The sequence below is a fragment of the Enoplosus armatus genome, chromosome 13 (assembly GCF_043641665.1).
Source record: "Enoplosus armatus isolate fEnoArm2 chromosome 13, fEnoArm2.hap1, whole genome shotgun sequence".
Taxonomy (NCBI): domain Eukaryota; kingdom Metazoa; phylum Chordata; class Actinopteri; order Centrarchiformes; family Enoplosidae; genus Enoplosus; species Enoplosus armatus.
This window is the reverse complement of record NC_092192.1, coordinates 21,243,978-21,271,471: the sequence shown is the minus strand read 5'-3', so window position 1 is coordinate 21,271,471 and position 27,494 is coordinate 21,243,978. Positions and strand designations below refer to the sequence as shown.

General features: G+C 41.7%; 4 protein-coding genes across 4 annotated transcripts; all 4 read left to right on the top strand.

The window, feature by feature from the left end:
- The first annotated feature begins 460 nt into the window (after positions 1–460).
- On the top strand, positions 461–3,935 carry LOC139294899 (collagenase 3-like). The gene is made up of 10 exons (XM_070916885.1): positions 461–613; positions 729–976; positions 1,065–1,213; positions 1,388–1,516; positions 1,754–1,915; positions 2,080–2,209; positions 2,356–2,489; positions 2,583–2,742; positions 2,836–2,939; positions 3,632–3,935. Exons 1-10 carry the CDS (start codon positions 515–517, stop codon positions 3,739–3,741), a joined length of 1,425 nt encoding a protein of 474 aa, XP_070772986.1. The 5' UTR covers positions 461–514; the 3' UTR covers positions 3,742–3,935.
- Positions 3,936–5,416: 1,481 nt separating this feature from the next.
- mmp30 (matrix metallopeptidase 30) lies at positions 5,417–9,092 on the top strand. Its single transcript, XM_070916884.1, has 10 exons — positions 5,417–5,631; positions 6,532–6,779; positions 6,910–7,058; positions 7,130–7,255; positions 7,345–7,506; positions 7,606–7,777; positions 7,940–8,070; positions 8,182–8,341; positions 8,432–8,535; positions 8,621–9,092. Exons 1-10 carry the CDS (start codon positions 5,524–5,526, stop codon positions 8,722–8,724), a joined length of 1,464 nt encoding a protein of 487 aa, XP_070772985.1. The 5' UTR covers positions 5,417–5,523; the 3' UTR covers positions 8,725–9,092.
- Positions 9,093–9,940: 848 nt separating this feature from the next.
- On the top strand, positions 9,941–16,868 carry acat1 (acetyl-CoA acetyltransferase 1). Its single transcript, XM_070916889.1, has 12 exons — positions 9,941–10,683; positions 11,360–11,407; positions 11,499–11,616; positions 11,846–11,941; positions 12,131–12,231; positions 12,654–12,797; positions 13,020–13,170; positions 13,255–13,350; positions 13,755–13,868; positions 14,404–14,468; positions 15,350–15,507; positions 16,432–16,868. Exons 1-12 carry the CDS (start codon positions 10,633–10,635, stop codon positions 16,550–16,552), a joined length of 1,263 nt encoding a protein of 420 aa, XP_070772990.1. The 5' UTR covers positions 9,941–10,632; the 3' UTR covers positions 16,553–16,868.
- Positions 16,869–18,796: 1,928 nt separating this feature from the next.
- On the top strand, positions 18,797–23,974 carry tmprss2 (transmembrane serine protease 2). The gene is made up of 13 exons (XM_070917478.1): positions 18,797–18,811; positions 18,992–19,184; positions 19,942–20,034; positions 20,137–20,253; positions 20,371–20,500; positions 20,848–20,964; positions 21,147–21,187; positions 21,717–21,885; positions 22,003–22,169; positions 22,274–22,369; positions 22,601–22,743; positions 23,033–23,185; positions 23,742–23,974. Exons 1-13 carry the CDS (start codon positions 18,797–18,799, stop codon positions 23,748–23,750), a joined length of 1,443 nt encoding a protein of 480 aa, XP_070773579.1. The 3' UTR covers positions 23,751–23,974.
- Positions 23,975–27,494: the final 3,520 nt, after the last annotated feature.

Genomic DNA, 27,494 nt, shown 5'->3' with positions numbered 1-27,494 from the left:
TCCAAACACCACTCAGAGTATAGCCTTAAGTAAGCGATGAGGAAATCAGCAAATATGATCCAAAAATCAAATGACAAATATTTCAGTCAAGGTACTCGGGCCAGCTCCTCCCGTTTAATTGCTCAGAGACGATACTGTATGCAAGAGCATGAAGCAAAGCACTGATGAAGATCAGATCTAAGTGTACCCTTCTATATCGCTTATTTCATTCATCCAGTTGGTACCTAAAACATGACTATTTGACTTTAAAACCTGTTGTTTCTGTATAAACATGGCATGTGTCATGTGCTTTATCATCATAATTACAGGCTTATTTTGGAAATTCTTTTTTTTTTGTTGGAGGGTGAGCAATCAAAGCCAATCTTCTCCTGTCACCCATAAATGGAATACTTCTTGAGTCACTGACTCAAGACGGTAGTTGCTCAACACGCCCACTCCCCCAACACATCCACTCCTCAGCCTATATAACAGCCGACTCCGGCACAGAAGCACAAGTCGCATTCAACGAGGAAGCATGAGGTCTTGCAGTCTGTGCATCGTACTAAGCCTGGCGGTAGCAGTCCGCTGCTTGCCGGTATCACAAGCTGCTGCGCAGGATGAGACTTTTGCAGAGGTATGTGTTTGCTTTGCCTCATTGTACATTTAAGATGTGTTCAGGGTGTGCATTTTGGGAACTTCCATTCTGAAGATCATTACTGACTACAAGGTATTCTCATCTTCATTTGCAGAGCTACCTGAAGAAATTCTTCAACCTAACAGAGGAGAGAGGTCCATCTATCAGACGGGGGATCAGCCCGGTGAGCAGGAAGCTGAGTGAGATGCAGCGATTCTTTGGTCTCCAGATCACAGGGACGCTGGACGCTGATACCTTAGAGATGATGAAGAAGCCCCGCTGTGGCGTTCCAGACAGCAACATAGCCCGTTTCTCCACCTTTGGTAACAACCTCAAGTGGACGAAAAACAGCCTCACCTACAGGTGAATGATCTGAAGGGAAGATGTGTGTGAAACAGTAATTGTGGTAAGTCCATCTTATAATATTCTTGACCACTTTTATGTCCTACAGGATAGAGAACTACACACCTGACATGTCTCAGCCAGAGGTAGATGACTCCATAGAGAAAGCTCTGCAGGTTTGGGCCAAAGTCACTCCTCTGGGGTTCACAAGAATCTACAGTGGCACCGCTGACATCATGATCTCCTTTGGCAGCAGAAGTGAGTACAAAATCCTCCTCCCATAAAGCATCTCAGCTTTAAATACATGTGTTTTCTATGTCTTGAATCATAGTGGAAAGCTGATCACTCATAGCACTAAGATTCTGTCTGAAAGTGCAGCTTGTAGCTCTGTTTGGTCTGCAAAACCTGACGTGAATATGTTCTTGCAAACAGACCATGGCGATTATTACCCCTTTGATGGCCCTGACGGCACCCTTGCCCACGCCTTCGCCCCATCCTCTGGCATTGGAGGAGATGCTCATTTTGATGAAGATGAGACCTTCACTTTCCGCTCAAACAGAGGTGAGTTTGTTATTGATGCTCTACATGGGACAGTGAGGGAAAGTAACTAAGCACATTTACTCAGATGCTCTTGAGATACTTGTGCTTTAGTTGAGTTTTTCCATTTGGTGCTACTTTATAAACTGCATTTAATTTGACTACATTTTACTTTACTACATTTATTGTATTTGTAAATAGAATTGTAGTTACGAGTTACTTTCCAAGACTTGACTTGATTTGTATTTGTGTCTGCTGTAGGCTACGTCCTCTTCATGGTGGCTGCCCATGAGTTCGGCCACTCCCTGGGCTTGTCTCACTCTGATGATCCCGGTGCTCTCATGTACCCTACGTACTCATACAGAAACCCTGACACCTTTGTTTTGCCCCGGGATGATGTCAACGGTATCCAGTCTCTCTATGGTTAGTACTAACCGGCTGGATCATCGATGCCTGTTTGCACAAACAGCACTTGACCAACATCTCTGACAATCTCTTGCACAATGCTACTCAACTTTGCTTTGTTGCAATGGGTTGCAGGGGTTTCTAAATACTTGGTGACTCATTTTGTTTTGTTTTGTCTCCAGGTCCAAACCCTAGTAAGGATCCCTCTGTAGCTGTACCTCAGCCCCCCACCACCCCAGATGCCTGTGATTCAACCATGGTCTTGGATGCCGTCACCACCCTGCGAGGAGAGATGCTCTTCTTCAAAGACAGGTATCAGACATACTGAACAGTAGAATGCTAATACACTACAGCCAGTGCACCTTCCACACAATACAATCCAAAATATATGAGGATTGTTTCTCACCATACATGGCCTGGCTTATGTACAAAATGCTTATGTTCTTGTGTTTTCTCAGCTTCTTCTGGCGTAGCTACCCCCAGAGCAGGACACCTCAGCAAAGTCTCATCACAAACTTCTGGCCCAATGCCCCCATCAACATCGACGCTGCTTATGAAAGCCGACACTCAGACAGAATCTTTCTCTTTAAAGGTATGAGTTCTCCTTAGAGGCACCGATCTGACACCATTTCAATGTTTAGCTAAGTCATATTATGCTTTTTTAAAAATCTTTTCCTGTCTGCAGGTCGTAGAGTGTGGGCCTTCGCTGGCTATGATCCTGTGCGTGGCTATCCTAAAAAGCTTTCCAATTTTGGTCTGCCAAGAGGTGTGAGGAAAATTGATGCGGTCCTCCATGACGTGGAGTCTGACAAGACTCTGTTCTTTGTAGGCAACCATTACTTCAGGTGTGTTCAAAGTATACATTCATTTCTGGTATGAGCTATTCTTTACCTTTTACCCTTATTGAATGTATCTAATTGCTGTCTGTGTTTCTTCAGTTACGATGAGGCCAAAAAGACCATGGACCGGGGATTCCCCAAGCGACTGGATCAGACCTTCTCCGGCCTGACCAGCAAGGTGACTGCAGCTTTCCAGTACAGAGGTGAGTAGCATTTAAAGCTCGTCAGATGTTTCCAAGTCAAGACTACCGAAATGAGATATTCACAGTTTTTCTTACAAACGGATGAATGCTGAGAGTTACATAAGATCAATACTACTCTCATATTTGTCCGTTAAAGATGAGGCCAGCCAGGAGACAGTTAGCTTAGCTTCGCATAAAACAGACTGGACACAGAAGGAAAGAGCTAGCAGCTAGCCTGGTCCTGTCCAAAGGTAACAAAATCTGCATTCCAGCACCTGTAAAGATCCCTGATAATCACGTTACATATCGTATTTTTAATCCATACAAAAACCAAAGTCTAAAAACAACAAGGTGTGGTGTTATGGGGGGTTGAGTGCTGGACTATTTCTTGGCCGGGTGTAGTGACTTCCTGGAGGCTTTCCTGGATGCTTGGAAATTAGTGATGGTAATGTGTTAACAAGTGAGCTTTAGAGGTGCTAGAAGGCAGATTTTGTTGACAGAGCCAGTCTACCTGTTTTCCCTGCTGACCTGCCTTTATGCTAAGCTGAACTAAGTGGCTCCTGGCTCCCGCTTCATATTTAACAGACGCATATGAGAGTGGTATCGATCTTCTCATCTAACCCCTGGCAAGAAAGCGAATAAGTGTATTTCCAAAAATGTTGAACTATACCTTCAGCTAGCACAGAAACTAACAGTGAGCCTCTGTTCTGCAGGTTTTACGTACTTGTACAGTGGACCCTACATGTTTGAGTACAACCTGAGGACGAGGAGGTTGTATCGTGTGCTGAGGAACAGCTACTTCTTGCGCTGCACTAACTTCTAGGCCTGACATTTTACTAGCTAAGTTGTTTATGTAGCCACCCTGACTGAGAATGAATGTACACTAACAGTGTTGACATACTTAAAATATTTCTATTATTCTAAATATTATATTTTCAGTGTTTAATTCTATCAAATGTATGTAGAGCTGTAAACAGTATTCAAAGAAGACATTAATAAAATTTGAAATTATTTTTACATGTTGTCTACATGTCTGTTATATGTACTTTGCAGCTTTGATGTGATGTATGAGACTTTTCAGTCATCCTGGAAATCGGATATTACGTAAAAGGTTAAATCTGAGTGTCTTCCACTCTCAGGAAGTTCATGATTATGCCTCTGATTAGTGATGAAACATCTTCGGGATGTAATCTCATGATATTTTAGATGTCCTGGAAAGCTTTGCTCTCCATCAAGAAATACATCAAATTATAAAGCAATTCATCAATTGACAGGTAACTGGACAACAAATTCAGGATTAACAAAGGTCTTATAAAGGTCTTAAAACAATTACAGTTAATACAACATCAATACACAAATCAACCATTGTCATGGCTCTCAGGGTCCTCCATGTTGGATATATAAATTTGGTACCAGTTTTGCTTGCATACATACAATCAAACAATTTGGCGCCCTCAATTTACAAATAACATTTCTTTTTAATGTTTCCATTTTGTAAGTGAAAATCAATATGTCTAGTGAGTGCACTGTTTTTGCCATTATTGACGTTCTTGTTTATAGTAAAGTATAGAGTCATATCTGCAAACTTTACAAGAAGTTGCTCCAAATCCAGGAATCCTGCAAAAGTCAACCCATAAACTACTGTGAAGTACACACATATCTAAAATGAACTCCTAATCAATACAAATAAATAAAGTAATCATTTAATAGTGGATATTGAGTTGGCTAAAAGGGACCCATCACCAAATATCTGTGCTTTCACCCATTTCAAGCCTTATTTGGAGCAGATTTCTGGTTCACTCTCAATCTTCATTTTTTTGCTGGCATGGCTCCCTCCCCTCTTTTCTTCCTGATGCATTGTCTTCCACGTACCAAGTGCTCAATCCCACTGCACAAAATAGAGAGGGTGCACTTTTCCAGACAGGTCACACAACAGGAAAAAACAAGAAGCTCATTGCTTGAAAAAAGTGGATGAATCTATTAAGGCATCTGATGTGTCAAGTTTATATTACATCAAAATGATGTACATTAAAGAGGCTGTAGAAATACATGCAAGTTACTTTTGATTAGTAATCCGGGTGGCCATTCAGAGGAACGTGAGCTTATAGAGGGCCTGCTCTAAATTTCAGCTTATGTTCTCAATGAAATTTCTGCAAGTAAGAAAAAATCCGTATAAATGAGGTGAAGAAGCAAAAAGTCACAGTGCAGTTAAGTCAGCAGCAGCTTTGTAAAACTCAGAAAGGGCCTGATGTTGACTCTTGTTTGAAACAAAACAACATGTTCCTATGGTTCATATCTCTTATCTACAACATGTTCATGCAGGCCCAAGCTTCTCCAACTGCTGGCCTCATCTTACCTCTTCCCCTTCTTCTCTCATCACTACACCCATTATGTCCCTATTCTAAACGGGCCTGTTCAGACACTTGCGGGAATGTTTTATTGCCCCATCATGCATCTTTCTCCGCTCTTTACCTCCCAACTAAAAACATTGAAATTGACTGTTTCAGGAAATAACTCGTGCATCACAACATCTGAGCAGAGCCTGAGAGGAAGAGCAAAGTACCTGGCGTTATTCCTTCTTCTCTGCAGTAGAAAATAAGGAATCATGGAAGGTGCACTGGCTGTTAAAGCTGTGATGATAATTGTGATTGTGGCACACTGCGGAGCTGTGCCCACCACTTCACCCAGCCAAGAAGAGCTCTCAAAAGCCCAGGTAAACACAAGGCGTTTCAAAGTTCAAATGTTGCACAGTTGTTGGCGTTATTTAACCTGGCAATATTAGGGAAAGAAGAGCAATCACCTTTTCTCTGTCACTGTGTAAGATCCATAATTGTTTGACAAGGTTGAAACATCCTTTTTTTAAATCAAAGATAAGATTAAGATATTAATTTCCTACTAAAGCATCTACAGGCATTTCATGTCAGCTTTACAGCATTGAGAAATGGGTTGAACTAGTCAGAGTTGAGGTTTGAAGGTAATAATATGTACCGTGGTCTTCTCCAGATAGGAAAATACCTCACTCCTGTGTTGCGCATTAGACCAGACACTTCGGATCAGCTTTGTGGTGCAGAGAATTTTTAAATCATTTATGTGGGTTTGTTAAAGGTAGCAAACAAGCATTACAGACAACGACAGGCCGTCAACGCAAGGCATTTATACATGGCATTTTCATGAAGTGGTATGGTGTTTTTCTATAAGCGCATAATATGGGGTACATTTTCATATTTGCTGGATATATATTTGAGTGAGTGATTACACTGCACTATCTTAATCCAGCTATGATACGGCTGTAGGAGAGTGAACAGCAAACAGCGTGGCCGATATCCATGAGATACAATTTCAAACAGTAACGTTGGACAACATACATGCAGTCTTCTGAATCCAGTGCAGGAATGGTGGAGTCCGCCACTAACAATGAAAACAACTTTATAGAGAGGAAGATACTGAATCTCAATCAGTATTGCATAAAAAATACCGACCATAAATAATGTCAAGAATTGGGTTTGATTTCATGTAAATCTTGAGGGATTATAACTTTGAATGAAGTGAGTCTAATTGACCATGTGGTTTTATCTGTATATTAGAATAGTTCATTTCTGTTTTCTTTGTACAGGAGTATCTGTCTCAGTTTTTCTCTGATGTGGGTGTCAGTGCCCCCGGGAGTATCTGGCGCAGCTCTCTAGACTCCTTTGACGGCACTCTCAGAAAGATGCAGGAGTTTTTTGGCCTGGAGGTGACGGGGCAGTTGGACTCCAACACCCTGGAGGTGATGGCTCGCCCCCGCTGCGGTTTCACAGATGTGACCAGATATGGCCACTTTGACGGTCGGCCAAAGTGGGACAAGGCTCTGATCACATACAGGTACTATACAAGATCTCCATGTCAGAACAAAGGCCAACAAGTCTCTGCAAGCAGTTCATCCGAACACAAAGCGCAGTAAAGCTCCCGTTATGAGATTCTGTAAAGCATTTTCACTCTCATGTTGTCGTAGGATAACTCTCTACACGCCGGACTTGCGTCAAAGTGATGTGGATGCCACCATAGCCAAGGCTCTGAAACTCTACAGTGACGTCATTCCTCTGGATTTCAAGCAGATCTACAGCGGCACCGCTGACATTATGATCGTGTTCAAGGCTCGAGGTAATGCAGTGCCTTCAGTGCCTTTGAGGAAATGTTTGATCTAGTGTTAACTTTATTCCTCTCACAACCAGACCATGGGGACTTTGCTCCATTCGATGGGCAGAGTGGGGTCTTGGCCCATGCGTACTCCCCTGGAGATGGCAGTGGAGGTGACACCCATTTTGATGACGATGAAAACTGGACTCTAACCTCAGCAGGTGCTGACATTAAGGAAACACAGTTACCGTTGACATAATGCTACAGCTGATTATGTACCCACAGTAACTTTATCAGTATGTATCTGCAGGAGCCAACCTGTTCCTGGTGGCAGCCCACGAGTTTGGCCATGCACTGGGATTGGCCCACTCTCAGGTTCAGACAGCCCTGATGTTTCCCACCTACCAGTATGTGGCCACAGAGGGGTACAAGCTACCAAGGGATGACAGACAGGGAGTACAGGCTCTCTATGGTGAGAGCTCAACTAATTCATTAATTCATTTTTGATTGACAGACTCTCCTACTGAGACTCAAAGATCTTTACCAGTGCCACTACTTTTGCCTCTCAAAGGTGTCAGAGCAACGTCAGCTCAACCAACGACTAAACCTGACCCAAATCCACAACCTAGACCTGAACCAGATCCTGAAACTACATCAGAACCTCCTCCAGAGAGGTGCAGCAGGAACCTGATTTTTGATGCTGTGACCTCCATTCAGAGGAATCTTTACTTCTTCAAAGATGGGTGAGACATTTATACCGTAATTCTTCATTTAGTCATTTAAGTTTCACAAAGACATCTATTACATAGAGTGGTTATTTTGAAAGTTAAATGCATACGGTAAGTTTTTTTCCTCAGTATGTGAATACTGTCAACAAATCATGGAATTTTGTGTTTCTTTGTCAGACATTTCTGGAAGAGGAGCAGCTCCTGGGACGGCATCACTATGACAAAAATTCAGTCTGTCTGGCCTGGAATCAGCAAAGTTGATGCTGCTTATGAGTATAAGAAAAGAAGTGCTGTCATTTTCTTTGAAGGTACAAAATGAGCTTAGTTAAAAAACATTTTCTATTATTTAAAAGTGACATAAAGCATTGCATAAATGCTGGGAGCAGTAAGGAACATAACTCTACTTTTTCACGTCACAGGGGATCATTACTGGGGGATCAGTGGAAACACTGTCCTACCTGGTTACCCCAAACCTCTCAGTGATTTCGGCTTCCCTGCATCTGTCACCAAGGTAGATGCTGCTGTCCATGTGTCATTCACAGGCAGAACCCTCTTTTTTGTGAGGAACAAATACTGGAGGTGAGTAATGTCACTAGCCATAAACATCTGAATCCAGATATGGACAGATACCAGGTGTTGACGAACACCTCTCCATATTACTCATGTAAGCTACAATGAAAGGCGGGGAAGAATGGATGGTGGGTACCCAAAGTTCATTCACAGAGGGCTCCCTGGGATTGGCTACAGAGTGGATGCTGCTTTTGAGAACAGAGGTAGGTTAACAGTCAAAGGTTAGTGCCTCCGCAGTCACATTATAAGTTCCTGTTTTGGGTGACACCAGTGCGTCTTCCTTTTCAGGTTACCTGTACTTCACATATGGATCCAGGCAGACAGAGTACCACTACCAACGAAGAAGAGCGATGCGCACCCTGTTAAACTATGGATGGATGGATTGCAAATAAAGACCCACACACACACACACACACACACACACACACACTCATAGACACACCAGTGCACTCCTGTGAGCATGCAATAATAGCTATGATCTACTCCACTAACTAATCCTGAGTAGTTTAAGGGGGCTTTTCTGTAGAAATCTGCATAGAAATACATTATTTGAAAAAGAAAATACATGCAAAGAAATTGCATAATAATGCTGTAGGCAACAACTCCTTGTTATATAGTCAATGTTTTTCTTGGAATGCATCAATGAAACATGATTTAATAGATCTTTAAAAGTGAAAATATAATCAGGAATGAATTTAAATGCTTCTTCATCATGCCTGAGTGTGAATTAGAGTGCACTGGAATAAAGGAGATCTGGCAACTCTGGTGTGTGTTTGAACCCAGGTGAGTTGAGCAGGAGACCTTTATCTTACTAGTATCATAGGTCATCTTACTTTATGACCTCAGTAGAGTTGGAAGGAAAAACAACAACACATACTTGTATTTGTGGAGCCACGGTTGTCATCTTAAGTGCCTTAACTGTGCTGGAGTATTATAGTTGTTATTTTTTTTTTATACAATAGGTTTATCAGCTACTGCCATGCTTACATCTCTAGCCATTAGGCCACCTTCAAAACCCCATAAGGAAAAGACATGACTTCTCACTCTGGTGTCGCGTGAGGCCCTCAGAGGTCACATAGTAGACAAATGTGGAATATAGTAAACAGTGTGCGCAGTTTACCAACCTGTGGGTGCAGATGTTTTTTCCCACAGCCAACAAGAACTGTCATTGTCAGTCTGTGGTTTTGCTTCAATGACAGTTCCTGTAAAAAGAGCAAAACACCCCAAACCAGGATCAGCCTAACTTATCCACTTGCAGACCTTCAGTTCTGGACCTGCCATTCCAGTCTAGTCCAGTTCTAGTTAAAGTGTCATGTAAAATGTATATTCTGTTGAAAAATGTGACCATAAAATATATATTTTTAGATAAATAAATATATATGTATATATGTGTATATATACATATATATATACCGTGCTTAACAAATTTATTCGACCACCTGTCATAAAAATGAGAAAACACAAATATTTTAGAAATCTGTCAAAAACTTGTACTTAAAAATTGTATTGTTATTTATTATGTTATTATGTTATTATTTTGTTTAGGCAAATAACAAACTGGAACAACTAAATAGTCCTTATTCACATATATTAACCAAAAATCTTAATATTTTGGTATTTATCCTTTGGCCCTGATAACAGCTTGCATTCTTGCAACCACAAAACAAATGTTCCTGTTCAGGAAGTAAATAAGTAAATAACTGTAATTTGGCATCTCAATCAAAAAATAATAATGTGCTTTACTATTTTTTTTCTGCCTTTTTGTAAAACAGTAAATTTGAGAATTAATGGATAACAACAATAATTATATTTTAGCATTAAAGATATCATTTTGATTAAAGAGCTTGGCTTGCACATACTGGTGGATTAACCATTACAGAGACATCAAATATTTTGGTCATCAGCAATACTGTTCATTTAGGGCAGCGGTGGCAAACACCTTACACTGGGTGGTGGTCTAATACATTTGTTAAGCACTGTGTATATATATATATATATATATACTGTATATATAGCACATAGTAGTTGTCATGTTTTAATGCTGAAAGCTCTTTACATTCATATGAACTTTTGTATTTGTATTGTATTTGTATTTGTAAGATAAATGTCTGGTGCAGTTCATGGAGTCAGTTATGTAACAGGTATTGTGATTTCATTGGTAAAACTACAACTACCATGATGCTCATGGCCGATGACGTCAGGGGGGGACACACCTCTCGCTGTGATTGGCTGCCGTTTTTATCCCTCCGCTGCACGGCTGAAGGTGAAGCCGGCCCGACACTCCTGCCTCCCAGTCAAAAATGTCATCCAGTGGACTTTTAACCATGCACGCTCACGTTTGTAAACGCCTGGTAAGTGAGTGCGTGTAAAATAATAGCGCTTAAAATGTGTGGGTTTGTCTCTTATATTGTTGTATTGCACAGGAATGCTACTTCTAGCAACAGTCTGGCTGGCTGTAAACACAAGGCCCTGGTTAACTTATAGCGTCTCAGTCAACCTTTCTGTGTCTGCGGAGCGTCCTTGACTAAAGTAATGCAACAGCCTGAGGACGCCTGATAACTGCTGCAGGTGGTTATCTGGAAGCTAGCTCACATCACTGGCTGCGTTTCTCTCAACGGTGTGACTGCAAAGTCTGTTTCTCAGCAAAATTAAGTAAGAAGCTAACAATAACCTTGCAGCAACAATAGGAGCCAGCTTAACTGAAAATATGCGAAGTCAAAAAAAGGGCCTTGTTAACAGGTGTCAGGTACAAGTTTGACTGACGACACCCAACGCTAGCTTAAATAAGCAATAAGCAATTTGTAGCATCTGTTTTGTCATTACGTAGCTAATGTTACCTGCCTGTGTCTGCTCGTATTGTTAGCATAGCTAATGTATTAATCATGCTTCTCGACTACTTTGAGTTAAAACTCCATTAATAAGGAGCTTCAGGTCGAACTGCAGACTTTAATTGGAAAGCTAGGAGTAGAAATGGGAACTCTCATGAATGGAAGATGAATTATCCATATCATTATCCTGCCATTGTAGGCTCACAAGTACCTCTCAAGAACCTACACATCTCGCCCTTCACTCAATGTGAGTACAGTAACAGATTTCACAATTGTCATCACAATTCAATGTTTGCACCACACACACCACAATGCAGACTTTTGATGCCTGGTTTCAGGAAGTCGTCATCGTCAGCGCCGTCCGCACACCAATGGGCTCATTCAGAGGCAGCCTGGCAGCAGTGCCGGCCACCAAACTGGGGTCCATTGCCATTAAGGGAGCCATAGACAAAGCAGGTGTGTTCAGATGGTTCACTTTGTTTAGAGGAAAGTCATCTCCTCCATTTAGGTTCTGAAACACCAGCTGATCATCATCATCATCATCTTTACCTGGCACACGCTGGAATGGCTAAGCTAACACACCAGATGACCTGAGTTTTCCCATTCTCTCAGTTTCACACGAGTTGGGTGTATTGCTGCATCAACGAGGAGATAGCTGTGTATTTAGTCAGTTTCTTGTGTTTAGGAATTGCTCCTGAAGAGGTTAAGGAAGTCTACATGGGCAACGTGCTCCAGGCAGGAGAAGGACAGGCCCCCACAAGACAAGCCTTGCTCGGAGCAGGTATGACCACGCTGGTGTATTTTCACCCTCATTCCACATACCGGCACTGCACCAAAATATCAATGTTCAGAAAGCAGCTACACCTGTTCCAGGCAGCCACCCAAACGCATAACTGAGGGTTGGTCAGGAGATTTCTATTTCATTTATTTAGTTCTGCTAATGCAAATATGTCTCTGATTGCATCTCCAGGCTTGACCCTCGGCACTCCAGCAACAACCATCAACAAAGTGTGTGCCTCTGGGATGAAGTCCATCATGATGGCAGCTCAGAGTCTTATGTGTGGACACCAGGTAGCATTAGCATTAAATACACTGTCTCTCTTCTGCTTGCGAGAGGGTGTTTGCAGGTACAATGATGATGCTTAGCTGACTGTACATATAAAACACAAATCTGATCCCTGACAAGATAACGGGAAACTTTGTTGTGACCGAAAACAAGCTTAGTTTGCTTACCATAAGCTGTTGATAATTTGCAAGCCAGTCCTGGATGGTCACCACGGACCTGGCCTGAGGACTGAAACTACACATCTTTCAGTTCTTTGACAGACTGGCTGTAATTGCCAAATCCTGTGAAACACAATAAGCTACAGAAGAAGTGGCATTATGAATTCATGCACATCCGAAACTCATTAATTGAGCTTCAGTGCAAGATAAACAATGGACAGTAGACAACAGCTGTCTCTACAGATATGTGCATGGCTGTCTCTTTTTAGGATGTGATGGTGGCAGGCGGCATGGAGAGCATGTCCAACGTACCTTATGTGATGTCCAGAGAGACCCCAGCCTACGGAGGAGTGAAGATGGAAGACCTCATTGTCAAGGACGGACTCACTGATGTCTACAACAAGTTTCACATGGTAACTATCAACCTCCTGTGAAAAATTCCCCTGTTGACATTAGACATAGATAATATTTGGATGCATTTGAAAATACATGGAAAAACTGCAGGCCCGGGTAAGAAAGAAATGTGTTTTACAGAGCTGAGTTGGAAGAGGACCTATAAATTCCTCCTTGACATTTCATCAGTTTCACATTAGATCTTGTGTTTTCTGTTGCTTTTGCCTTACTGTCTTTAACAGGGCAACTGTGCAGAGAACACAGCCAAGAACTGCAACATCACCAGAGAGGAGCAGGACGCGTACGCCATCGGCTCATACAGCCGCAGCAAAGCAGCATTCGAGTCTGGCATGCTAGCCAGGGAGATTGTACCGGTTAGCATTCCCCAGAGAGGTACAACAAGTTGGCCTAGGGCCAGTGACATTGGCCATTTACTTTATATTGCACAGCATATCTGACGCTGACGTGCTATCACAGGCAAACCTGATGTGGTCGTGTCTGAGGATGAGGAGTGGAGGCGGGTCGACTTCAGCAAAGTTCCCAAACTGAAGGCAGTGTTCCAGAGAGAGAATGGTAATGATGCTGTTGTCACTACTTTCATTCAGTCTTTTATTCCCTGACTTCGGGAATAACAGGAAGGCACTTTTTGTCTAACTAAACAGGTCAGATCAGTACATCTGTTCTGTTTCCACGAAATGCAAAAAAAAATAAGTACTCGCCTTTCTCCAATATGTGTGGAAAGATTATTTTATTTATTTATCTTTTTAATTTTTCTACTTATTTACCTTTTATCCCGTAATTACTCTTAATACTACTAGGCTTGTTATTAAAGTCGCTCATGAACTTTGATCACATGTCCATTTGGTGTAGACAAATGTAACTCATTAAAAAAAAGTATTAATTATCTGAATGCTTGCTCAAAGAACCTTTTATGTTTTAATGTACATTTTGTTGTGATTGGTCAATGACTTTTTTAGGCACGGTGACAGCAGCCAATGCCAGCACACTGAACGATGGAGCAGCAGCTCTCGTTTTAATGACCGCAGATGCTGCAAAGAGACTCAACATCACTCCGCTGGCCAGGATTGTCTGTAAGCTTTACACACACACACACACTCTAACCTGTGCTTGCAGAGCTTAACTGAAATAGAGGTTTTAGCACTTTTTTTCTCTCTTCTAACTTCTTCTAATAAAAATAGATTTTACATGATTCTAAGCTCTCAGCCAGAGCGTCTTATAACTAGAGACGCATTTCAATCCAACACTAATCTTTCAACAAGCTGTGAGCTTTGGACAGTGTGAGGTGTTCTTTTCAGAAAGAAAGTGGAGAGCATAAACTCTGCAATAACAAATACTGTATTTGTCAAGTTAAAGCTACAGTAGGTAACATTGAATTAAAATTATGATTGGTTGTTTGATTCAGACCTGGTCCAGTTTTTAAAAAACAAAATGAAAAGGGGCAGGTGCTCACTTTTTTTTTTTTTTTTTTTTTTAAAGGAGCCCTTCAATTAGATATTGCTAGTGACATAGTCAAAATTAGTTATTTCAGAGTATTTATAACAGGATATTTTTAAAGCTAGTTTTTGTTAAATTGCAGGGTTGACATGTTGTATTTTCTTTACATAGCTTTTGCTGATGCTGCGGTTGCACCCATTGATTTCCCCATTGCTCCTGCATATGCTGTACCAAAGGTGAGTATGAGCATGTAATGATGGATTTTTTTTTTGTGCCTTAGCCGAATCCTTTAATATTTGTAGCTGCTGATTCCAATCCGATTATACTTACATCTACATAAATGTTGATTAAATATGTTAATACGGTTGAAATGACCATTAAACAAGCACTTGAACCCATCAGACACAATGAAATAACAGCTGTGGCTGCTAAATCTGACAATTTATTACTACTAGATCCTGGTTCAAAAATATGAAGCTGACGCTGAAGTCAACTGGAAGAATGTGTCTCCTGAAACTGATGGGACACGATCTGCTAGAGAGAAGATGTGTCACTCTGTTGGAGTTTAGGGAACTATAGGACACTCATGGTTGTACACGACCTGGGTGTCGGAGCAGAGTCAATCACCAGGGCAACCAAATCATTTTTCACATTCACACACACACTCTAATTTTCACTCGCATATGGAGAGAATTGCCCGCAGTGTAGAGCCCGGCTGTCATTAAGGAGAACAGCGCTGCAACACTAGCAGGCTGAGGTGAGCAAAACACAGCAGAGTTCAGTAAAGAAAGGATCGGATTTTGATCAGCTTTATTTTATTTTATCTACTCAAATATGGACGGATTGGCCTCGATGCAGAGCCTTAGGATCAGCTCACGAAATACCTTGTAAGCGGGCCCTGCTTTCAGGGCTCTGCGTTATTATATGTTCTGTTTGGTCATCCCAGAAAATACGGCAGTGTTGGCAGGGCAGTGAACCTGGAAGGGTTCATATATTGCTTGTGTAGTTTCCTCTTTTATATATGTTCTTCATATGTGTATGTGTGTATTGGTGGTAAAACATGCACAAAATAAAAATAAACAATCAGAATGTTAATGAATGTGTGTGTGTGTGTCAGGTCCTGGATGCAGCAGGGCTGAAGAAGGATGATATCGCCATGTGGGAGATCAACGAGGCCTTCAGCGTGGTTGTGCTGGCCAACATCAAGATGTTGGACATTGACCCTGCAAAAGTCAACGTCAACGGGGGAGCTGTGTCCCTGGGACACCCCATTGGGTAAGCAGCTGGCTTGGCCGGACATTGTTTTGGAAAAGATCTGAGATGTGACCTGGACTGAAGAGAGGAGAATAAAAATACTACCACTTTGCTTTCCTTGGAAAAAAAGGAGCTGAAATGAGGAACATGGTGTGACCTGTTTTCCATAAATATCTCTTCTGTTTGACCCGACCTCCTCCTTTCCCCTGTGATGCGGAAATACAGTTTTGTTTTGCCATTTTTGAATCTGATCCAGTAGAGTCTCTACTGGCTGAATGTTTCATAGGGCCACCTTATCAGTGTATTTGCCCATGTGTGACCACCACAGGAAGCCTTTCACTTACCAACTCTTCTCTTTGCCTCTCAGCATTACATTCAGCTTACTTTCTCCAGGAAACAAGTACTGGGGATAAAAGAGGTAGAAGGGAGTTTCGGGACACATTTATAGACTGAAGTAAGTCTGGGGAAGCTCGGGAAAACAGAGGTCATTGCTACTTGATCATCAAAAACTCTATTGATAAAGTTGGCCTAATCATACAGTACATGGTACAATCATACAGGACAGTTCCAAGTTGGCCACTAGGTGCTGCTGTTTTCCATATAATGTTAAGTGCACTCGTTCATGTTGCAGTGGATAATGTGTAAGTGAATGGGCTTCTTAATGGCAGCTTCTCTCGTCTCCTCCACCCCTGGAATAGCAACCACTTGGCAGCCATGCAAATCAACTTCTGCATCACAGAGGACGGGAGGAGTGCTCTGTTGAGCTTTATTTGTTCCACACAAAACTATAGGCTAACTCAAAATGTGTCTCTTCTGTGCACTTCCCCAGAAAAATGTTGATCAGACAGTCATCAGTTGGGTGGGAAAATAGCAATTTATGTACAAAAAAATGTTGTAGTTTGCAACTTATACTTTTTTTTTTAACTATTTCTCTTCTCCTGTCAGGATGTCTGGCGCGAGAATCGTGGGTCACATGGTGCACAGCCTGAAGACAGGCCAGTACGGGCTGGCAGGCATCTGCAACGGAGGTGGTGGAGCGTCATCTATTCTGATCCAGAAACTGTAGGGAACTTGATAGGAAACGTGTCTCTCCTTGATACACTCCTTGTTCAGTTGTGTGTTGACTTCCTGTTGGCCCCAAATGGTTAAGACGTCTTCAGACTCCCTTTTTTACTGTGAAGAATGCTTCTGTTCCAACTCTAATGCCAGTGGCCTTACTCAAACAGACAAGTAGGACTCGACTCACATTACATCACGACACCAGTGTTTAAAACACTCCCTTGTTTAAAACGCTCCTTTGTTTGATGAAATATATTGTGCAAAAAAAATGGATTAATATTTAACTCCTGACTTGAAATGGTTGAATAAATAGTTTTTATGAAGCCACTGTTATTGGACTTTTGTGATTATGGGGTGGATGGTTTCTGAAGGTTTGACCTACTATGATTCTGTTTCCTATAGTTTCACAATGGGTACACTGCTTTGGTTTTAATATTTTTCTGTTTAATCGTGCACTAAAAAAAAAAAGTGCACTGTTGCAGTAGGTAACACATCAGAGCTGAATTTTGTGGTGCTCATGTTGCCTTCACACAGCAGGCTTTATGGATATGTGTTGCTGCTATCCTGTTTTAACGTTAGTAATTGGTGGTTAAAGGGTTTAGTTCAGGTTTCACCCGCTGAGGGTTTAACATTTCTGCTGTTGCCTCAATACAGTGGAGTGAATTCAATCTCATTTGTGCTGTCCAAAGATCTGGACTGTGTGTACTTCAAAAGCAATATGTTAAAAAGTATGCAAAGGTTGAGGTGATGACACTCTGCAGGACATCCTGCTCTGGATGACTCTTGTCTCGCATTACTCCCTGTTCCTGCCAGTTAACACAGTCAAAAGTTGCGTTAAATATTAACAGGGTCTGAAAGTCCTCCAGCCATCAGTATTTTTAAGTCTACTTTCTCATGTGTTTGGACGTTACTGATTAAACACGGCAGACGCTGCTCTGTAGGAGGACAAACAATAGCATGCGTAAAGTAAGAACCAAGTCTACTATCTTTTCACTTGACTTCAATCCTTGTTTCCTCCTATGAGGCCCTGTCTGAGTGACGGCTTTTGGTGTGTCACTTGTCACCTGTTGACTCCTCTGGTTCCTCCTCGCTGTGATCATAGCAGGAGTGGCAGCTTTGGTTGCTCGAAAGCAATGCCTAACATGTTTTCATCATTTTCAAGAAAGTGCCGCTTGATTTGTGGAACATTTTTATTTAGTTTTGTTTTGTGTTCAGTACGTACATGTGCAGTAGACAGAGCAGAATTCATCATGGCAACCACTTTCTAGACAGGTTGTATTATTGAATGTCTGTCGTTTGAAGAGGAAGTCTGCAAGGTTTCACGCAGCAAAATTAGATTGTACAACATCACACTTGTACAGGTGTTTGCCGCTCAGACATGTGGCCAACAAATATTTCCAACTGCACAAACTCTTATGTGAAATCCGAGTGAGAGAGGTTGCTTTTGAATTTGCCGTTATTGGGGCACAAAGTTAGCATAAACCTATGCAATAAGATACACAGGACCCCGCTGCTTGTAAATCACAGTGTCCACATATCACACTGCTGAATTGATTTCCTAAATTAGGTTTTCCTCTCACAAACCCGTGGACGGCCACTGCTGGATGAACACAGTCCTGCGCTCATTGTTTTCCCTTCATTCACTCTATCTTACAGCCCCTCTGTGAATAGAAGATAATGAGTATCAGTGCTGGCCCTCATCAACACCTGCTGTTTGCCCATGTCATTTTTGAAGTGCTGGGATAAATCAATTGGCGCACAATGGGCTGGCTTGTGCACACAGTGGAAAAGGTGTGGTCATGGCTGTTGATTACATGGAAGAAGGGCGTGAGTGTGAGACAGAGAGAGAAACGGGGAGTGGAGGGACAGACAGAGTTGGAGCGCGCTCAAAGGGATTTGTGGGAATTCCGAGGTAGGTGGAAAAATGTGGATGAATGTGTTTGTAAACTCTAAAATAAAAAGTCACCCTACTCAGGTAACCCGTGAGCATTGTTTAAAAGAAACTGCAAATTCTCAGTGTTTTTTTTGGGGGGGGGGGGGGGGGGGGGGATGTAAGAGTATTTCTGATATGTATTAATGTGTTTAGGTAGTTTTTATGTGACTTCTTGTGACCTAGCACTCTAATGAATACTACAGTTTAGTCATACTGTCCTTATGATCAGTACATCATTCATTTTTATATGAAAAAGAACTGTATAACCTTTTCCAGGTTTGACAGTTTCCCTCCCCAGGCGGTGTAACCAGTTTCAGGATGAATAATAATCAGGTGCGTTCAGTTCCACACTAAAATGCAACATCTCTAAATGTCTGGATATACGTTGTTTTCATACATTTCTCTCTCTTTTATTTTCACACTCTTTATTTGATCTGCGTTTTCTGAGTAAAGCCAGGTCACATGTTTACCTCATGTTGGCTATATACTCCTATCTCGTTACTGTACCTCCAGGCAAATGGTCCCATCTATGACAACATAGGGTTTCAGCATGAGGAAGGAAGACCTCCTTCATACGCCCCACAGCAGGGCATATACCCTCACCTCCCACAAGAGACCCCCAGCTATGTTGCCGTCGCTCCCAAAACCATCAACACCCACCACACTGTAACGCCTGGAGCCCCGCATAACGCAGGACCAAAGAAAGGTACAGTGATATTTGATTCATGTCTTGTCAAGAGCCTTTTGTGAAGTTAACACCACATGGAATAAAAAGGTGGGTAAACACTGACTTCAAGTCAGTCTAAAGGCAAATATCCACTCCCATGGATGAAAACATCTACTATAGTTTCATTTCATCATTCATATATTTTTATTTTCACTTGAAAAAGACAACGTATGTCTAACTTAAAGCAAGACTACGTCACTTTTTAAGTCCTTTTACAAATGATTCAATTCATGAGCAATAAAACACACCCTTGCTCAATGTAGTACAATTTTAATGCACTCACTTTGTTTTCAAGTTTTCAACCTGTTTTTAAGGAAAGGCCGTCCCCAGCTTAGTTAACATCTTAATGGACCCTCCTCTTGACTGGGACAACAGAGTAGACTTCCAAACAAAACAAAACAAGCCTTGCGGTCACGTGTCTTTGCAGCTCAACTGTGTTCAAATGATGAACTCTGTGTTCAAACCTCCTCGAGCTTGTTGTCACAGGATTTGACTTGGCTTTACTCTGTTAGTTATGTGTCATGAGACTTTCCTACTGTACTTTAGATCTACAGTATGTTTGGTTCTTTGTCATATCTGCAGTACAGTATCTGCTGAGCCTGTTATTTGCATGTGCTATGTAAATAATGGCGTTTTACTTTTTACATAACCACCACAACTATTCCAAGTCATTGATGTGTAAAACTGATAAAAAATCCAGCCATATCGATGACTTTATTTTTGTCTTGCCTCGCAGGGATAAAGAAATGTCAGTGGCAATACATCCTGTGTGTATCTGCGTGCGTGCTTCTTGTCCTGGCAGTGGTCGGCCTCTTGCTCTGGTACTTCTGTAAGTTCGTTTGGAGGTATTTGTAGCGGCATCAAAGGGTTTTTGTCATGTGACGATCATCCCAGCAGATTCCTCTGTGTGTGTGTGTGTGTGTGTTTGCAGTATACTACCAGTGTTTACTGGGGACGTCGTGTAGAAGTGGCGGGAAGTGTCTGAGCCCCTCCCAGTGGTGCGATGGTGTTAGGGACTGTTCTGACGGAGAGGATGAATCTCAGTGCTGTAAGACATTAAAATCAACACCCCGATCTGCCACACATGCGTCACTGTATCTGCATTTGCGCGCCACATCAGTGACCAGCGTGGTGGCTGAATGGTGTTGTCCTCTCTGTTCCACAGTTCGCCTCCACGGGACCAACTTCATGCTGGAGAGTTACTCATCCGACAGCCACACGTGGATGCCGGTGTGTGCTGACAACTGGGACAACAACTATGGGAGAGCTGTGTGTGAGCAGATAGGGTACAAGAGGTGCTGATTGTCTTCTTCATTATCGGTCACGTCCCCCTTCCCCTTGTGTCATTGAGCTTATACTGCTGCTGGTACCTAAGAGTTTCTATGCTGAAATTACAACTATTCAGTGTTTTCCTCATAATGTATTCTTGTCAGAAGGGAAAAGATGTCGCTAAAATGTCCCATTGGAAAGCAGAAATGAAAGCGGAGAGACCCATTACATCTATTTAGGTTTAGAGATTTTTCATAGCTGTAGTCATGTTAACGGTGGACGACCTGACTGGCTGATATCCAAACTTTTGGTATCCTGTTCCAGCTGAGTATACCTCACTGATCACGTGCTTGTCCCTGTGTCCATCCCACAGGCAGGATTACGTGTCCTACACCCAAACCAGTGCAGGCTCTTCGGCCTCGAGAGGATACATGAAACTGAAGCCTGGGAGTAACCATGGGTCACGAATACAATCGCAGCTCACTTACGGGTACACCACCCCACCTATCACTGGATAGTGACTTCATAAACAGTACAGCAGTGATTACATTCCCTTTGGAAACTGCCTTAACAGCCTTAATTCACGCTGTGTAATTTAGAACTACTAAATAAATGTTGATTATGTTTTACAGGATTTACAGTCTTGAACTTTTGTCATCCTTTCCTTTGCAGCCAAAGTTGCTCGGCCAGAGCTGTCAAGCTTCATTGTATTGGTAAGGTACTGTTTTAACTGGGGCATCACTACACCACTGAAATGTGTATGAATTTAGGCGATATGCACAAAGCCGTTCTGAAAATGGGATGTAGCCAGCCAGACAGTGGTGCTTCTAGCCTGGCATCGCCAGACCAATTCGCAAATGCGGATTAGTCTGGGACCTCTCCGTTCATTTCCGATTTCTGATGCGATAGTGTCAGAATGTTCAACATCATTGGCCTGCCGTCTTGGTTGTTTACGCAAATGCCTCAACGGCGCTTAAACACGCCCCATGTCAGATAAACGGTTGTGATTGGCCTGACCTGAATCTGGCTGGAGGGAAATCAGTCTAAACGAGAGGGGGGGCGGGGCCAGACGCATCCGCCAGAGCAAATAAAACATGAGCTTGCAGATTCATCTGGTTCCCAGGCTATGGTACTTCCAAATATCTAGGAGAACAGAATTTTGACTTCACCTGAATTCAAGTTTTTTTTTTTTTTTCTTTGACCCCTGAAAAAAACTATTCAAGTCTTTTCCTCCATCCTCAGAATGTGGAGAGAGTTCAGCAGCCCCCAGTACTCGTATTGTGGGTGGGTCGGTTGCAGTAAGTGGGGCCTGGCCATGGCAGGTCAGTCTCCAGATTTTTGGTCAACACGTCTGTGGAGGCTCCATTATCAGCCCGTACTGGATCCTATCTGCTGCACACTGCTTCCAGACGTGAGCCATCTGCCTAGCTTGCTCATATTCGTTTTCTTTCACTGTCTTTTGATAGACCTTCAGGAAAGAAGGAAAAAAACAATCTTCCCTATGTTTGACTATTTTCCCTCATGACAGGCACTCCAATCCTGGAATATGGACGGTACACTCTGGCGGTGTGAGCTTGAATCAAATGAGCTTTGGCAAACAAGTTCACAAAATCGTCAGTCATGAACAATTTGACACAAAAACGAATGACAATGACATTGCTCTCCTAAAGCTCGATACCCCTCTGACATTTACAAGTAAGCACTTGCCAGTAAAATTCACATTTCATTCCTTAAATGATGATGTGAACTGTCAGTTCATTTCTGTGTTGATAGTGGCAACCTACATGTTTGTGTCTCAGGAACAGTGAAGCCAGTGTGTCTCCCCAACACTGGTGTGGACCTCACTGCTGGACATCAAGCCTGGATTACAGGATGGGGAGCTTTGCAGTCATCTGGTGAGCCAAAAGTGCACCGTATATGTCCAACTCTCCATGTGTAGTCGAATGCAGATTATATATGTTGACTGAGAACCTGTTTCTGAACACTTTCCATTCCTCCCTGTAGATGATTTGTTCAAATGTTTCAGGGGTCACCTGCTTTTAAGGCTTAAAGTACAAGTAATGGAAAAGTGCTGTTTAATGCATGACAGATGTAACTGTAGGTTTACAATCATTAATTTTTCTCAGGACAGTCTCCTGACAGACTGCATCAGGCCCAGGTGACCATTTACAGCCGAGAGACCTGCAACAGACCTGAGGTGTTAAATGGAGAGATCACTGAGACCATGGTCTGTGCCGGCAAACTGGAGGGAGGAGTCGACTCTTGTCAGGTTAGACTGAGTTTGTTGTCTCTGTCGCACACACACACACTCACAGATGTTTTCATCACTTCAGAGGACATTACATTGACTTAACCTAACCCTAACCTTAACCCCTAATAGTTAATGATTTACATTATGGGGACTTCCGCTTTGTCCCAATAAGGAAGGCGAGTCCCCACAATGTGCCTGTGTAAACAGATTTATGTCCCCACAACATGAGTAATACACGCACACACACACACACACACACACACACACACCACTAACCTGAGATGTCAATTCCTCCTATGTGCTGCAGGGGGACAGTGGAGGGCCCCTGGTGGTCAAGGAGGGGGATGTATGGTGGCTTGCAGGAGACACTAGCTGGGGGATTGGATGTGCTTGGAGGAACAAGCCAGGAGTCTACGGCAATGTCACCTATTTTATCGAGTGGATATATTATCAAATGCAGGTACAGAATGTTAATGCAATAGAGATGTAATTCTCTGTATTCTGTACAAATGTTATTTTCCAAATGACTCTCCATATATCAATTTATACAGTGTGTTTGCAGAGCAACATGATACCGAGGTCCTCTTGTTTGCTATCTACTCCAATATTTTCTTATATTTAACCCTGGTTTGGTCCCCTAACCAAAACAAAAAACCATACCTCAACCATGTGGGCCTGCAAACCAAAACAATAAGAAGAACTGCATAGAGCTGCAGACTGGAGCGTTGATTCTCAGTGAGATCAGTTGTACTAGCAACAATTTCGTATTACATGGAATCATTAGACCTAGTGTTAATATAAACAAGTGTATATAAATGGAGATAAATGCCTTGTATGGGGGTGCCAGACAAATGCACATTAATATTACAGCAAGCAACTGATGAAGGGGTGTAATAGCTTCAGTTAGTGTCCAGTCCAGCGTCTGAATCCAGCGGGTTAGACATGAGTGACATGTAATGATTTCAAGTTATATTATATATTTTCATGTATTTAATTCAAATGTTTTATCTCCACAGAATGAGTGACAGAGTTCTCGATGAACCTGAAGACAAACCTCTTTCATTAATCAGCGGTACTTACTTCATCACACACTTTGCACTTTAAATCTGAAGCTCAGAGGGAACGTATTGATCAGGATCAAGATTTTCATAGAAAACCAAAACCAAAAGATTGTACAAATAAAACTAATGTATCATTTCATTATTTTCATATACTTATTTCGTGCAAATTGAATGTTTGTATTTGAACAAAATCAAGCTATTTATTTGTTGTAATAAAACAAATTTTGTACAAAGAGTTGAGTTTCAATTTGACATTGTGTGACAAATGTCCTGTAGTGAGAGTCAGAGAACACATTTGCCTGCCGTTGTCTGAGGAAGACTGTGAGATGTGGTTGAAAGCTCAGAAGAAAACTACGGCTTCCAAAGCCAAGAATGAACTTGGCCCAATGTAATTCACTTCTTGTGTGTGTCACATTTACAGCTTTATTACACACAATTATCCGTGTTTGGAAATTGTACTTTACTACAACAACATTCGTAGGTGGGTTACTGTGTTACTGACGATAAACAGTTGAGGGTCTGTCAATGTTTACACTGATGTGTAATTCAAAGTGGAAGTAGAGTTAGCTGCAGACACACACACACACACACACACACACACACACACACACACACGACACTTTCGAGAAAGTTGTATCTTCAAACTATTTCAAACCATTTCCTCAATCTGTTTTGAGAAAACAACTCATGTCAACTGTATTTTTTTATTTTGTGTTACTGAGGTCATAGCATGTGAAATGTGCGACCTGAGTGGTGGCTTCTTTAAAGGTCCCACATTATATCAAGTCTGATAGGGGTGTATATCTTAAATATAGTTCCCCATCTAATTCTGAATGCAAAACCCTTTGGATAACTTTAGCTCTCTGTAGTCAGGACCCCCCCAATAAGTCACTTTATCACCACACTTAGGCTACGTTCACACTACATGCCTTGGTGCTCAATTCTAAATTTATTACTCAGGTCCGATCATTTTGTTTGGCTGTTCTCATTATTGTTTAAATGTGACCAATATCACGTACCAAGTTCACGGTCTTGAACTGAACCCGCATGCGCAAAATAACAATAATATAAAAGTGGCATGAATTCGGAAGTGACTGTTCAGACTGAGGCAGCATTGCAGAAAAAATGTATCTGATTCTGTATCTGACCACATATGAAAGTGGCCCAAGTCAGAATTGAAAAGATCAGATTCCGTGTGATTTGTGCTGTTCACACTGTTACGGAATAAAATAGATCTGAGATTTTGGCCACTTCTGCCTGCAGTCTGAACGTAGCCATAGGTCCTCTCACCAGGGCTTTTAGGTGGTACTAAGCTCTAAAACCAAAGGCATTTGAGCTCATTCATCTTCCTAAACTTTGGAATTGACTCCCTTTGGACTTCAGATCTGTGGACACCTTTTTAAAGATGCACATTTAGACTAGATTCTGCTTATTTTTCCCCATGTTTTGAGTTATGCTGTTTTGTTTTTCTGTCTCACTGCGCTTTATCTCTTTATTATCGTGAAACTCTTTGTGATGTCATTTCTAGAAAGGTGAGTCTGGTTAAACTTTACTAAATAATATGACTCATTGGATGTGTATGATCAGCTCCAGGATACCTTGGATCAAAGTACGTAAATAAAGGTTATATGGATGGCAAACGGAAGCGATAAAGAGTCAGAATGGAGATCACCTGCTTTGTACCCACAGAATCAAAACAAAGAAGGCCCTGCCATCTTTCTGCTGTATGTTTAACTCGGAGCTCTTAAAGCTTTCCATGTCTGGCTTTAAATTAGCACTACAGAAGGTCCAAACAACAACACAAACAAGATAACTTATAAACATATAATAAAAAATAAAAAATATATTTCATGCCCCGGAAGAGCTGCTCCAGATTGTGCAGGTTGTTTATTGATTCTTTATGCTTTATGGTATTGGTCTTTGAGATGTACAGTGATAGGCTATAGAATTGCCAACCTACATTCAGAAATGGTCTTTTCTCAACATATTAGTGCTTTAGAACAGTGAAAGCTAACTGATTTTGTCGGTCACCAGCGGTCTTGTCAGGCAAAGTGTTCTTATAATAGAAAAGACGTATTGAATGCCAAATGCCAAACTTTGTAATCATGCCATGGTGTTGATTCTAATGATGTTCTCCTCTGTAATGAATCGCGCAGCGTTTCGCTGTGTTTCGTTGTTCTCGCCTGCCTGAGTGGACCAAGCTGAGGGAGGAAAACAAGTTGGAACTGTTCCTATCATTTGATCGGAGAAAGTTTCTTGGCGTAAACAGGATGAAGATATTGTGGAGCAAAGATGTCGCATGTGCTGACAAATAAGATAATGGATAGAAATTGCTGTGGCATTTTCACCAGACTACACTGGATCATTTGCATGTTTTATGATCAGACATATTTATACAGACAGGGGTTTTCATGTTGATAACTTCCAGGCTGCTGTGAGCCACTGTAACATTTGATATAAATTTGATTTTTGATTGAAATCTTCCTGACTGTATATTAGTATATTTTATTGTTTCATTGTCTCATGAATCTAAATCGTGTCTTATGTTTGCTGTGTAAAGCACTTTGATACTTGAAAAATGCTATTTATATATATATATGTTATTACTGTTTTTATTATATTATTCTAACTAATTATGAATGTATTCCTTTTCATTTAATAGTCATTATTCACTACTTAATACAGCCTAATTATTATTCATGTATATGACCACTAATGTATGACAAATTCAGCAGGTGTGAGAACCAAACAGACCCTGATTTCTAATTTCTAAAATTCCTATAACCCTTGATTGATTTCTTTATCGATTTGTGTTGAAGGAAAAGTGGAGGGAGGGAGGGATCTGGAGGCGGTCTGCTGCTGTACAGGGGCTTCCTGGGAAGAGTGGTTGGTTGATGTGCACTCTCAGATGCCAAAGCTAAAGTTTGATCGTTTTTATTGATGGGCGTAGGTATCTTATTTTACTTTGTTGGTAGCTACATCCTAAATGTATCGATACAAAGATTTATTTCCCAATGGTTTGCCGTCAGCAAACATGATTTATACTGATGATGTTTAGACCTATCATATCATGTCATTAACAGATGCAATGTTTACTTTAGCTTATCTCCACTTCACACTTTGTATCACTATTGCTACTTCTGTAGTGTTAATGGGGGAATTACCCAACTTGTCCTGTGTTCATGCATCCTTCCAATGTGGCCTGAAAACTATTAGATTCCTGTCTATATTTCACACTAATACCCAGCCAATTTGAGCAATCAATTAATACCATTCTTACTTGGCTTCCCATGTGCTGAAAATCAAAGAAAATAGACGGTAGTACCAGCGAACCGCCAGCAGGTGTCACTGTCGCCTCATGAACCACATGGATGCGTGTAGAGAGGCAGCAGGTTAGCGCGCTCGGGTTGAGCCGACTGTGAGGAGGGGTGGGGGGGTCTTCTGTCAAACTAGCACACGCCTTTCACATTGTACAGGTGAGCTGGTGCTGTTAATCGTGTCTGCCGTCTTTGAATAATGTGTTGTTTTGCTTTAGCTGCTCTGTCATTGCTCTGCGTTTTCTTGGCAAACTTAATGAGTTATGAACGTTAGCAAGCTAGCAAACCACCTGCTGCCTGTCCCACCTCTGCCATTGTGCAAGGAAGCCCCCCCCATAGCTGTTGTTAGCAGTTTCATTGTCTACTCGCTGAGCAATTATGCTGTTCTACT

Coding starts and splice junctions, on each gene's coding strand:
- tmprss2 (XM_070917478.1), top strand. Junction 20,035..20,136: donor CCTCTTGCTCTGGTACTTCT/GTAAGTTCGTTT, acceptor GTGTGTTTGCAG/TATACTACCAGTGTTTACTG. Junction 21,188..21,716: donor TGTCAAGCTTCATTGTATTG/GTAAGGTACTGT, acceptor CTCCATCCTCAG/AATGTGGAGAGAGTTCAGCA.
- LOC139294899 (XM_070916885.1), top strand. CDS start 515: ATGAGGTCTTGCAGTCTGTGCATCGTACTAAGCCTGGCGGTAGCAGTC. Junction 977..1,064: donor AAAAACAGCCTCACCTACAG/GTGAATGATCTG, acceptor TATGTCCTACAG/GATAGAGAACTACACACCTG. Junction 1,517..1,753: donor CACTTTCCGCTCAAACAGAG/GTGAGTTTGTTA, acceptor TGTCTGCTGTAG/GCTACGTCCTCTTCATGGTG.
- mmp30 (XM_070916884.1), top strand. CDS start 5,524: ATGGAAGGTGCACTGGCTGTTAAAGCTGTGATGATAATTGTGATTGTG. Junction 7,256..7,344: donor CTGGACTCTAACCTCAGCAG/GTGCTGACATTA, acceptor ATGTATCTGCAG/GAGCCAACCTGTTCCTGGTG. Junction 8,342..8,431: donor GTGAGGAACAAATACTGGAG/GTGAGTAATGTC, acceptor TACTCATGTAAG/CTACAATGAAAGGCGGGGAA.
- acat1 (XM_070916889.1), top strand. CDS start 10,633: ATGTCATCCAGTGGACTTTTAACCATGCACGCTCACGTTTGTAAACGC. Junction 10,684..11,359: donor CTCACGTTTGTAAACGCCTG/GTAAGTGAGTGC, acceptor CTGCCATTGTAG/GCTCACAAGTACCTCTCAAG. Junction 13,351..13,754: donor AGTGTTCCAGAGAGAGAATG/GTAATGATGCTG, acceptor TGACTTTTTTAG/GCACGGTGACAGCAGCCAAT.